At 44.8% G+C, this 12,892-nt stretch overlaps 1 protein-coding gene across 1 annotated transcript in view; it reads left to right on the plus strand.

The window, feature by feature from the left end:
- Positions 1–12,892, plus strand: part of LOC120999185 (peptidase M20 domain-containing protein 2-like) — a 132,908-nt gene that overhangs the window by 61,920 nt on the left and 58,096 nt on the right. The window contains exons 3-5 of the mRNA XM_040430061.1: positions 1,190–1,338; positions 3,512–3,654; positions 12,601–12,755. Of these exons, the coding sequence (XP_040285995.1) occupies positions 1,190–1,338; positions 3,512–3,654; positions 12,601–12,755 (447 nt within the window). The remainder of the gene's footprint in view (positions 1–1,189; positions 1,339–3,511; positions 3,655–12,600; positions 12,756–12,892) is intronic.

Below are 12,892 nucleotides of genomic sequence, written 5' to 3' on the forward strand. Positions count from 1 at the left end.
TCTCTCCTCAATGCGCCTGCGCCGGGTGTAGATGTGACGTCATCGGCACAGGCACATTGAGGATGGAGCGGCCGAGCGAGTGGCTGTCTCTCAGTGCGCCTGCGCAGATTGAAGATAGGTACGGCCGCGGCGCAGGCGCCAGATTTTGAATGCTAACAGGCAGGGCCAGCAGAGAACGATTCCGTTCCCTGGCCCTGTCAATCACAATGCGGAGGGGGCGTCATTAGGATAGGAGGATGCGGCTGCTACCAGCAAGTAGCCGCCCTACTTGCTGGTAGCAAGGTAATTTGCATATTTTAAAAATCGCTTTTTATCAAATTCTACTGAACAAAAATGATTATTTAACTTATGTATGCAGAGCTCGCAGTATAGGGATTATTAGTAAACAAAAAAAAAAAACGGTTTAGTGGGCTGACAGAAGCCCTTTAAGCTAAACGTCGTTTCGGCGCATTACCGGATCCGACGTTCAGCTTTTTCTGAATGGTTACCATGGCTGCCAGGACGCTAAAGTCCTGTTTGCCATGGTAAAGTGTAGTGGGGAGCAGTATACTTACCGTCCGTGTGGCTCCCGGGGCGCTTCAGAGTGACGTCAGGGCGCCCCACGCGCATGGATGACATGATCGCATGGATCACGTCATCCATGCGCATGGGGTGCTCTGACGTCATTCTGGAGCGCCCCGGGAGCCGCACGGACTGTAAGTATACTGCTCCCCCGATCCCCACTACTACTATGGCAACCAGGACTTTAATAGCGTCCTGGGTGCCATAGTAACACTGAACGCATTTTGAAGACGGATCCGTCTTCAAATGCTTTCAGTTCACTTGCGGTGTTACGGATCCGGCGGGCACCTCCTGCAAATGGAGTACACGACGGATCCGGACAACGCAAGTGTGAAAGAGGCCTTATAGATACAGAAGAAGGACTTCCAGAATCCTCTTTCATCAGGGACCTGCCTTATGGAATACTCTGCAGGGACCCCTATAATTAATCATCTTTAAGGTCTTGCTGCTGTCTTCTGTTGTGTAAGCAGATATTATTTACATGTAGCAGTACAGTGGGCCCTAAGAACGAATTTTACTGGTGGACCCAAGGCACCCCAGTCCAATTCTGCACACATATTACCTTTGTATTACTATTAGACATTTAGATTGTAAGTTTATATTTATGCAGATGTTTGCCATTTCTTAGATCACAGTGTTAGGAACACCTGCTGAGGAAGATGGTGGAGGGAAAATTGATCTTCTCAAGGCTGGAGCCTTTGAAGATATGGATGTCGTGCTTATGGCTCATCCTGGCCAAGGCGATGCAGGTTATATTCCAGCTGAAGCCATACATGAGTGAGTAATACAGTAGTGACATTGACAGTGTTAACATGGTAAAAAATATGAGAACATTTTAATTGCAAAACCAATTGGATAGTTATAAACATAAAGGGGTTTTCCAGGATTTTGATATTGATGGTCTATCCTGAGGATATGTGGTTTGTGACGGACTGACTCCAAACACCCCTGACGATCAACTGTTGGAAGAGTTTGTGGCGTTCCAGAGAGTGCTTTGGTTTCTTCCTAGGCCAGTGATGTCACATTCATCAGTCACGTGGCCGAGGAACAGCTCAGTCCCATTAAAATAAATGGACCTTCCTTTTTTTCTTATTTTCTCTTCTACAGCATTTGATGACCCCTGCAATATGAAGCAGAGACATAATTTGTAATACATTTACACACCCCAACACACACACACACACACATACAGTATGTATATAAATACAGTTGCAAGAAAAAGTATGTGAACCCTTTGGAATGATATGGATTTTTGCACAATTTGGTCATAAAATGTGATCTGATCTTCATCTAAGTCACAACAATAGACAATCACAGTCTGCCTCAACTAATAACACACAAATAATTAAATGTTACCATGTTTTTATTGAACACACCATGTAAACATTCACAGTGCAGGTGGAAAAAGTATGTGAACCCTTGGATTTAATAACTGGTTGAACCTCCTTTGGCAGCAATAACTTCAACCAAACGTTTCCTGTAGTTGCAGATCAGACATGCACAACGGTCAGGAGTAATTCTTGACCATTCCTCTTTACAGAACTGTTTCAGTTCAGCAATATTCCTCGGATGTCTGGTGTGAATCGCTTTCTTGAGGTCATGCCACAGCATCTCAATCGGGTTGAGGTCAGGACTCTGACTGGGTCACTCCAGAAGGCGTATTTTCTTCTGTTTAAGCCATTGTGTTGTTGATTTACTTCTATACTTTGGGTCGTTGTCCTTTTGCAACACCCATCTTCTGTTGAGCTTCAGCTGGTGGACAGATGGCCTTAAGTTCTCCTGCAAAATGTCTTGATAAACTTGGGAATTCATTTTTCCTTCGATGATAGCAATCCGTCCAGGCTCTGACGCAGCAAGGCAGCCCCGAACCATGATGCCCCCACCACCATACTTCACAGTTGGGATGAGGTTTTGATTTTGGTGTGCTGTGCCTCTTTTTCTCCACACATAGTGTTGTGCGTTTCTTCCAAACGACTCAACTTTGGTTTCATCTGTCCACAGAATATTTTGCCAGTACTGCCATGGAACATCCAGGTGCTCTTGTGCAAACTGTAAATGTGCAGCAATGTTTTTTTTTTACAGCAGTGGCTTCCTCTGTGGTATCCTTCCATGAAATCCATTCTTGTTTAGTGTTTTACGTATCTTAGATTCGCTAACAGGGATGTTAGTATATGCCAGAGACTTTTGTAAGTCTTTAGCTGACACTCTAGGATTCTTCTTCACCTCATTGAGCAGTCTGCACTGTGCTCTTGCAGTCATCTTTACAGGACGGCCACTCCTAGGGAGAGTAGCAGCAGTGCTGAACTTTCTCCATTTATAGACAATTTGTCTTACCGTGGACTGATGAACAGCAAGGCTTTTGGAGATACTTTTATAACCCTTTCCAGCTTTATTCAAGTCAACAATTCTTAATTCTAGGTCTTCTGAGAGCTCTTTTGTGTGAGGCATCATTCACATCAGGCAATGCTTCTTGTGAAAAGCAAATCTAGAACTGGTGTGTGTGTTTTTTATAGGGCAGGGCAGCTGTAACCAACACCTCCAATCTCATCTCATTGATTGGACTCTAGTTGGCTGACACCTCACTCCAATTAGCTCTTGGAGATGTCATTAGTCTAGGGGTTCACATACTTTTTCCACCTGCACTGTGAATGTTTACATGGTGTGTTCAATAAAAACATGGTAACATTAAATTCTTTGTGTGTTATTAGTTTAAGCAGACTGTGATTGTCTATTGTTGTGACTTAGATGAAGATCAGATCACATTTTATGACCAATTTGTGCAGAAATCCATATAATTTCAAAGGGTTCACATACTTTTTCTTGCAACTGTATATACCCCTTAAAATTACCAAAGGCCGTGTCTTCATATCTTCATCCCTTTTAACTTGTGCACTGGTTATATTCCATAGAAAAGAAAAATAATTGCTAAAATGTCTTTTTTATTTCCTAGTGTGAATGTGAAGTATTATGGAAAAGCTTCTCATGCTTCTGCATACCCATGGGAAGGAATTAACGCTTTAGATGCTGCTATTCTTGCATACAACAATATCTCTGTCTTAAGACAGCAAATGAAACCCACCTGGAGAGTTCATGGTGAGAAATGAACTGACTAACTTTCTGATAGTGTTAAGAATTCCGCAGAGATTGGACTTCTGCACATTATATGTTTCAATATTTTATTCACATTTATCTATTAGTTGTAAGGCCACACATTCAGGTTTCTTAATGCAGTTTTGGAAGCCAAAACCAGGAATTAGATTAAAAAAAGAGAAGTTGTATCTGTTCCTTATATGTTCTCTCCTTATGATCCACTTCTGATTTGGACACCTGACTGTGTTACCGTACCTTAACAATAAACTTGCCCCTACTGCCTAATTCTCTACCACTTCACTGAGTAGTCATGCTATAGAAAGACATCAATCTGGCCAAAAGCTTTCTATAATTTACAGCCAAGAGTACACACAAGCATTTGGAGCAAAAATTGATGCACATGGCCAGTTGGTCCCCACTTTTGCTGAAAACGTGTACACTATAAAGCTCTAGTAAAAAACTTTAATTGTGCCAATGTACCAACCAATCAATGGCTACAGTAGAGACATAGAAGCTTGAGATAAAAAAGAGAGAGCGAGCACTCACGACATCTGTGTCATATGGAAATAGTTTTACTAGGACCAGATAAGGTTATAACAATTATACATTCACTATTAAAATACATTCACAATAAAATGCAATAAACATAAAATAACTATAATATGGTACCAATTTGATTAACACAACTGTAGTCGGGGTAGCAAATTCCGTGGCCGCACTCCGTGACACTTAGGGCAATAGTGTCAGTATCTGTGAGTGGGATGGATGAAAAACGTCCTAAGAGTTCCTCATATGGGGCACTTTTTAACGGCTTGTCTCCAGTATGAGCGAACACCGTATATATTAGTTCCTGCAGGAGGGTCCACTCCTATCAGGACAGTAGAGGCAAAGTCCCAGACTTATAATTTTTCAGTTCCTACCTGGTTCCTTATTGATGTGTCTCGCTGTGTGGCGTCTCCTCGAGGCGAGCGATGCCGGCCGTCTGAGCGTCTTCCGCCGTAAGTTTCAGGTGGGTGACGTCACAGTATCGCGAGATCCAACAGGTAGGATTCTGAACAGCAATGTACGCTGAGGCTGTGTCTGTACTTGGCTTTGCTGGAAATTCATTCGTGCATGGCCATGCAATCCATAGGGGGGGGGGAATCCGGTGTATTAGGTGGGCGCTTTTCGTTCTCCTTTACCAGACGCGTTTCGGGGCGTCTACACCCCTTCCTCAGTGGTCAAAGCGCCATCAATCATTCTCCACCTTTTATAGTCTATATGGTGATCCACAAAAACAGGAATCCGGATCATCTGGAGACAATAACTGCCAATGCGGTTTTGAGTGCGGTATTCGTGCGGTTTTTCAACAACCATTGCGTTTTTTATTGCACAAGCAACTAACACACTGTAGTAAACTACCCGACATAATATTTAGATGAAAAATGATAATATTCAGATGCAATTTAAAATATTTAATATTCTAATGCTATTAATATGCATATTAAAATTGGGATGGTTAAAAACAATAAATATACATACACGCTAACCCTTTCTCTACACACTAATAAACATCGGCTGATATATCTGGGGACATTAATACATAAATATATGAAGATATAAAATTTAAATATATAAGAATATAGAATATATGAAATGCATAGGGAAGGGCTTGTAAGAGAATTTTTACCAATGAGATAAATGTAGAAAGTGAGGTTCAGGAGTCATGGATGCCGGTCTCCTCCCGGACGGGGGGCCCCAGAGCCAGGAAGGCTAAACATGGGATCTCCCATCAGAGAGGGGAACAGCATCCTATAAGAAACCAAAAATCTCCAGGTCCGAATTCAGGCCTGCTGGTAATAGGCAGCCAAATTCATAAATATGTTTTGATTCGGCTCTGGACATTCTCCTGATATAATCACCCCCTCTCCAATGTCTATCGATTTTTTCCAGGGCCACAAAAAACAATTTCGATGGATCCCTGTTATGCACTTCATCATAGTGTTTTGAGAGGGAGTGTTTCAGATAGCCCTTTTTAATATTTGATATGTGTTCACTTATTCTAACTTTCAATAATCTTTTTGTTCTGCCAATATATTGGCGCTTGCATGGACACTGTATCAAATAGATAACTCCAGATGAGTTACAAGTGAGGCAATTGTTAATTTCCCAGACAAAAGAATTGTGTGCTGAGTGCACTGTGGTAGTTTTTCTTTCTTGTAGGCTCATCCTGCACCCCATACATCTCCCGCACTTGAAAAAACCTTTTAGGTTCATATAGGATCCTAGATTAGTAATTGTGGGTCCTCCTGCAGGAACTAATATATACTGTGTTCGCTCATACTGGAGACAAGCCGTTAAAAAGTGCCCCATATGAGGAACTCTTAGGACGTTTTTCATCCATCCCACTCACAGATACTGACACTATTGCCCTAAGTGTCACGGAGTGCGGCCACGGAATTTGCTACCCCGACTACAGTTGTGTTAATCAAATTGGTACCATATTATAGTTATTTTATGTTTATTGCATTTTATTGTGAATGTATTTTAATAGTGAATGTATAATTGTTATAACCTTATCTGGTCCTAGTAAAACTATTTCCATATGACACAGATGTCGTGAGTGCTCGCTCTCTCTTTTTTATCTCAAGCTTCTATTATCTTTGGGATCGGGCTCCCAATTTTGAGCTAGTAGCACCCACCGTAGCTATTAGGTGTGAGCCACCCACCTACATATATACAATTACAGTAGAGACATCACTAAGGAACTCATGTGTCTTCACTAGGGAAAATTACATCTGTGCACATGAAGGGATAACAGAAGGGATGAGGCAAATGTTGGGGGATCAGAGGTGCGTGAATTACATAACTGGTTATTTGGAGTCCAAACTGATAGATGTTAAAATCCTGGAAAATCCTTTTTACAAGGCAGTAACATAGAAAAAAGGACTATAGAAATGTCATGCCCCACTCTGACGATGTGCGGAGGTCGGCCAGGATAGCAGCACGAGTTTAGTATTTGTTTTGGTGCCGTGCTGGATCCGCCTCTCATCAGGTGCACTGGGTGGAGTCATTAGTTTAAATGGTGTCCAGCTAAGTGCTCTGAGCGGATTATACTGATCATTTTGGTCTGGGAAGTTTGGAGGGAAGGTTGGCTGTCAATTCCTGCTCTCAGAAGATAAGTGTCATTTCTTGTTTGGTTGTTATTGTCGTCTGTCCCATCCAGGTTCTGTGCGAGCGGGCTGCTCCTATCTCCCCACTTCGCCATCTCGGGGAGTTCGGGATTTTGTCGGTTCAGGCTGGAGGACACGGCACACCTACCTTCGGGGTCTGCCTGTGGGCTGGGCAGTGCAGGGGGGGAGGTCGGGGATGAACTGGGAGGTGGCCCTTCCCCTGTCTCTCGTCCAGAGCCTGGTTGGTGTGTTATCTTTTATACTGTGCACGTCCGCCGTGACATTATAATCCGCCATACTGTGACTGCCATTGCTCAGCGTTTATGTGATGGTGTCAATTGATGCACTGGTTGACCGCATTCAGGGTTTGTCCCTGGAGGTTGCGGATCTGCGTAGTACGGTCACACAGTGTCAGAGGGTGTTGGCTTCAGGTGAAGGTCAAATTGTTGGGGAGCCTAAAGTCGCTCTTCCTGAGAAATTTGCGGGGGGTACTGATGATTTTTTCAGTTTCAAAGAGTCATGTAATTTGTACTTTCGATTGTGCCCATTTTCATCAGGTAATGTGGATCAGAGGGTGGGTATCATCATGTCTTTGCTTAAAGGGGACGCGCAATCCTGGGATTTTTCTCTGCTGCCCGGTTCTCTGGCCCTCCGGTCGGTGGAGGAATTTTTTAAAGCCCTGGGATTGATTTACGATGACCCAGATCGAGTTTCGATGGCGGAATCAAAATTACGTAACTTACTACAGGGTAAACATACTGCTGAGGTTTACTGAGCAGAGTTTAGGAGGTGGGCTGGTGAGTCGGGGTGGAACGACCCCGCGTTGCGTAGCCAGTTTTGTCAGGGGTTATCTGAAAGGTTGAAAGATGCTCTCGCTTTTCATGAATACCCAGATACTTTGGAGAACGCAATGTCTTTGGCTATACGTTTGGATAGACGTATCAGAGAGAGGTGTAAGGGTCCCTCCGTGCAGGGGATTCCTCCTGCGTGTGGTTTTGTTTCACCAGCTGCCCAGGGTGATATTGCTTGTTGCTCTGGGGTAGGGGAGGAACCCATGCAGTTAGGTCAGATATCTTGCCATTTTGATAGTAGAGACTTTTGAAAAGTGCACAATCTATGTTTCTATTGTGGGAAGAGGGGTCATTTTGTTTTTTCTTGTCCGTATATTGAACCACAGGGGGAAGAGATAAAGAAAAAAGAGAGAAAAAAAAAACTCCCCTCACACTTGGTAGTATGAATGGTGTGGTGGAGCAGACTGGTGTGCAAGTTCCCGATTTCTCCTTTCAGCTATGGTGGCGCTAGAGTCTATAAATGTGTTTGTTGATGTTTTTCTTGATTGTGGTCCTGGGGTAAATTTAATTGACTTTCTGTTTCTTGAGGGTTTGGGACTAAGTACTTGCATGTTAGAGAACGAGATTCGTGTTTTTGCTATTGATTTTTCCCCTCTTTCTCAGGGAAGCCTTACTCACGTTGTTCATGGTATTCATTTAAGGGTGGGTGATTCACATGCTGAGATTATTTCCTGTTTCGTCATGAAGGATTTGCCAGCTCCAATAGTTTTGGGGTTGCCATGGTTGTCTAGACATAACCCAATTATAGACTGGCAAGCGAGACAAATCATTGGTTGGAGCAAGTTTTGTTCGGATAATTGTCTTGTCACATTTATTTCTGAAGTGTCCGTTACGGCCTTGCCTCAGTATCTCTCAGATTTTTCGGACATCTTTTCGGAGGGTGGGGCTCAGGAATTGCCCCCTCATCGTGACTATGATTGTCCAGTGAATCTCATTCCGGGGGCTAAATTGCCTAAGTCTCGGCTCTACAACCTCTCTCAACCCGAGAGAGAGGTCATGTGAAAGTATGTCGCCGAGAGTTTGGCAAAGGGTCATATTAGACCATCTAAGTCTCCAGTGGCTGTAGGTTTGTTCTTCGTTAAGAAGAAAGATGGATCACTGAGACCGTGTTTGGATTTTCGGGAGCTGAACCGTATTACAGTCTGGGATCCATATCCCCTGCCTTTGATCTCTGATCTTTTTGATCAGATTGTTGGAGCCAAGGTGTTCTCCAAGTTGGATTTGAGAGGAGCATACAATCTGATCAGGATCAAGGAGGGGGATGAGTGGAAAACGGCCTTCAATACGCACGAGGGTCATTTTGAGAACCTGGTAATGCCTTTTGGGTTGACGAATGCGCCAGCAGTGTTTCAGCGATTCGTCAATGATATTTTTCATCACTTGGTGGGGAGGTTCGTAGTAGTCTACCTAGATGACATTTTAATTTATTCTCCTGATCTGAAGACCCATCAGGATCATGTGAGACAGGTTTTGACGATCCTTCGAGAGAATAAGTTATACGCCAAATTGGAGAAATGTTTGTTTGCGGTGCAAGAGCTTCCATTCTTGGGATACATGCTTTCTGATTCCAGCTTTCGAATGGACCCCGAAAAGGTCCGGGCGATTCTGGAGTGGGACCGACCGGAGAATCAGAAAGCTTTGATGCGGTTTTTGGGGTTTACAAATTATTATAGAAAATTTATTTCGAATTATTCCACGCTAGTCAAACCTCTTACTGATATGACCAAGAAGGGCGCTGATGTCTCTGTCTGGTCGGATGAGGCATTGCAGGCCTTTTCGGCTATTAAGGAGCGTTTTGTGTCTGCTCCCATTCTGGTGCAGCCGGATGTATCTCAGCCATTCGTGGTCGAGGTTGATGCATCAGAGGTGGGGGTTGGGGCGGTGCTTTCACAGGGTCCTTCTCCTGGCAAGTGGGTCCCGTGTGCCTTCTTCTCCAGGAAGCTCTCGGTCGCAGAGAGGAATTATGATGTTGGAGATAGGGAGTTGTTAGCTATCAAGTTGGCCTTTGAAGAATGGCGTCACTGGTTAGAGAGGGCTTCTCACCCCGTTACTGTGTATACAGACCATAATAATTTGGCTTACCTGCAAGCTGCCAAGCGTCTGAACAGTAGACAGGCCAGATGGTCATTGGTTTTTACCAGGTTCAATTTCGTGGTTACCTTTCGCCCAGGGGTCAAGAACGTCAAGGCAGATGCCTTGTCTAGCAGCTTCCCTGGGGGAGGTGATTCAGAAGATCCAACGCCGATTTTGGCGGATGGAGTGGTGGTCTCCGCTCTCTACCCTGAATTAGAGATGGAGGTATTGGGAGCTCAGGAGAGGGCTCCTGGTTCGTGTCCCCCAGGGAGGTTGTTTGTTCCTGAGGGCCTACGATACAAGGTGTTCAAGGAACATCACGATACTGTTCTCGCTGGACATCCTGGTGGTAAGTCCACCTGTGATCTGGTGTCCCAGAGGTTCTGGTGGCCAGGGTTGCGTAAGAGTATTGAGAATTACGTGACAGCTTGTGAAACCTGCGCTCGGTCAAAGGTTGCTCATACTCGACCGCCTGGTTCACTTCTTCCATTGTCTATTCCATCTCGTCCTTGGACGCATTTGTCCATGGACTTTATTACGGACCTGCCGAGTTCCTCCGGGAGAACAGTGATTTTGGTGGTCGAACGTTTCAGTAAAATGGCTCACTTTATACCACTAACAAGTCTGCCTAACACTAAGACTCTTGCACAGATTTTTGTGGATAATATTGTGAAATTGCACGGTATTCCTTCGGATGTGGTCTCTGATAGGGGCACGCAGTTTGTCTCCAGGTTTTGGAGGGCGTTCTGCTCTCGACTCGGCATTCAACTTTCTTTCTCGTCGGCTTTTCATCCACAGTCGAATGGTCAGACGGAGCGTACCAATCAAAACCTAGAGACCTACTTGAGGTGCTTTGTGGCTGAGAATCAGGAGGACTGGTCCTCATTCTTGTCCTTAGCAGAATTTGCATTGAATAACCGTAGGCAGGAGTCCACGGGTAAGTCGCCATTTTTTGGCGCATACGGTTTCCATCCTCAGTTTGGTACCTTTTCTGGGTCTGGTTCCTCCGGGATGCCAGAGGAGGAGAGATTCTCTTATGCCTTATCCTCTATCTGGCGGAGGATTCAAGGGAATCTGGAGAGGATGGGTGAGAGGTATAAACAAATGGCTGACAGGAGACGTGTGACTGGTCCGAACCTGTGTGTGGGTGATCTGGTGTGGTTGTCCACTAAGAATATCAAGTTGAGAGTGCCATCTTGGAAACTGGGTCCAAGATTTGTTGGTCCGTATAAAATTTCTGCGGTGATAAATCCTGTGGCGTTTCAACTGGATCTGCCGCAGACTTGGAGGATCCATGATGTCTTCCACAAGTCTTTACTTAAAGAATATGTTAAACCGGTGGTACCATCGCCCTTGCCTCCTCCTCCTGTTCTAGTCGAGGGAAACTTGGAGTTCGAGATCTCCAGGATTCTCAACTCGAGAGTTCTGCGGGGTTCCCTCCAGTACCTGGTGCACTGGAGGGGATACGGTCCTGAGGAGAGGATGTGGGTTCCGGCGTCAGATGTCAACGCCAGCCGACTGGTGAGGGCCTTTCATAGGTCCCATCCGGATAAGGTTGGTCCAGGGTGTCCGGAGGTCACCCGTAGAAGGGGGGGGTACTGTCATGCCCCACTCTGACGATGTGCGGAGGTCGGCCAGGATAGCAGCACGAGTTTAGCATTTGTTTTGGTGCCGTGCTGGATCTGCCTCTCATCAGGTGCACTGGGTGGAGTCATTAGTTTAAATGGTCTCCAGCTAAGTGCTCTGAGCGGATTATACTGATCATTTTGGTCTGGGAAGTTTGGAGGGAAGGTTGGCTGTCAGTTCCTGCTCTCAGAAGATAAGTGTCATTTCTTGTTTGGTTGTTATTGTCGTCTGTCCCATCCGAGTTCTCTGCGAGCGGGCTGCTCCTATCTCCCCACTTCGCCATCTCGGGGAGTTCGGGGTTTTGTCGGTTCAGGCTGGAGGACGCGGCACACCTACCTTCGGGGTCTGCCTGTGGGCTGGGCAGTGCAGGGGGGGGGTCGGGGATGAACTGGGAGGTGGCCCTTCCCCTGTCTCTCGTCCGGAGCCTGGTTGGTGTGTTATCTTTTATACTGTGCACGTCCGCCGTGACAAGAAAATGCTTTACAAACATACAACTGAAAAACCCACTGACCAAATGTGCATGTTAATTGTAGATTTGTAATAGATGTCTGATGTATGGCCTCTGGTCAGTATAAGGGCTCATGCACATGAACTTAAGGGCTCAGTGCCGGCATTGCGGACGGTAAATGGGGGTCTACAATATACGGGCATTAGCCGTGTGTACTCCGTGCTGCGGATGCGGACCCATTGACTTGAAAAGATCCATGATCTGCAATATATGACCGAAGATAAGACTTTACCTGTCTTTTTTAGAGGTGGCACGGATCAGAAGCCTATGGAAGCACTATGAAGCTCTTCAGTGGGCTTTTGTGTCTTTGCCTCCGCACAGAAAAATGATAGAACATGTTCTACCTTTGGCCGTATCTTGGGGATCGCTGACCCATTCAAGACAATGGGTCCGTACCACAATACGGAGTGCACACAGCTGGTGCCGATGCATTGCGGACCGCTATTTGCGGTCTGAAGCATAGGCACTGAGCCAGTACGGTTGTGTGCATGAGCCCTTACACAGAGAACAGTGCACGGAAAAAACATTATTCCATCACAATGTATTTTTACTGATTTTTGAACAACCAGATGATCACATAAATAAGTTATTTTGTATATAATATACATCTACAGAATCCAGATGCAGATTACAGAGTATAACAAGTTTAGCTGATAGAGCTCTGTCACATTCATGTAATACTTTAGTATCCCGCAGATTGACACTTTCCGGATTCACCTACAGATATTTTGTCTTTCAGGAATAATAAAAAATGGTGGTGTGAAACCTAACATCATCCCAGATTACACTGAACTAGAGTTTTATTTGCGTGCACCATCACTTAAAGATCTTGCTGATTTACGGGAAAAAGCACATGCCTGCTTTAATTCTGCAGCTACAGCAACTGGATGTAAGGTAGGTCAGTTTGTATGATAAGTTGTCATTATTTCAGAACATGATACTGGAGGAATTCAATTGCTTTTCCTCGACCTAAAAACTTGAGATGTTGGACCTTTTTAGCTTTGATCTTCTTGCATAAATGAAGAACCACC

The sequence above is a fragment of the Bufo bufo genome, chromosome 4 (genome assembly GCF_905171765.1).
Source record: "Bufo bufo chromosome 4, aBufBuf1.1, whole genome shotgun sequence".
NCBI classification, from domain to species: domain Eukaryota; kingdom Metazoa; phylum Chordata; class Amphibia; order Anura; family Bufonidae; genus Bufo; species Bufo bufo.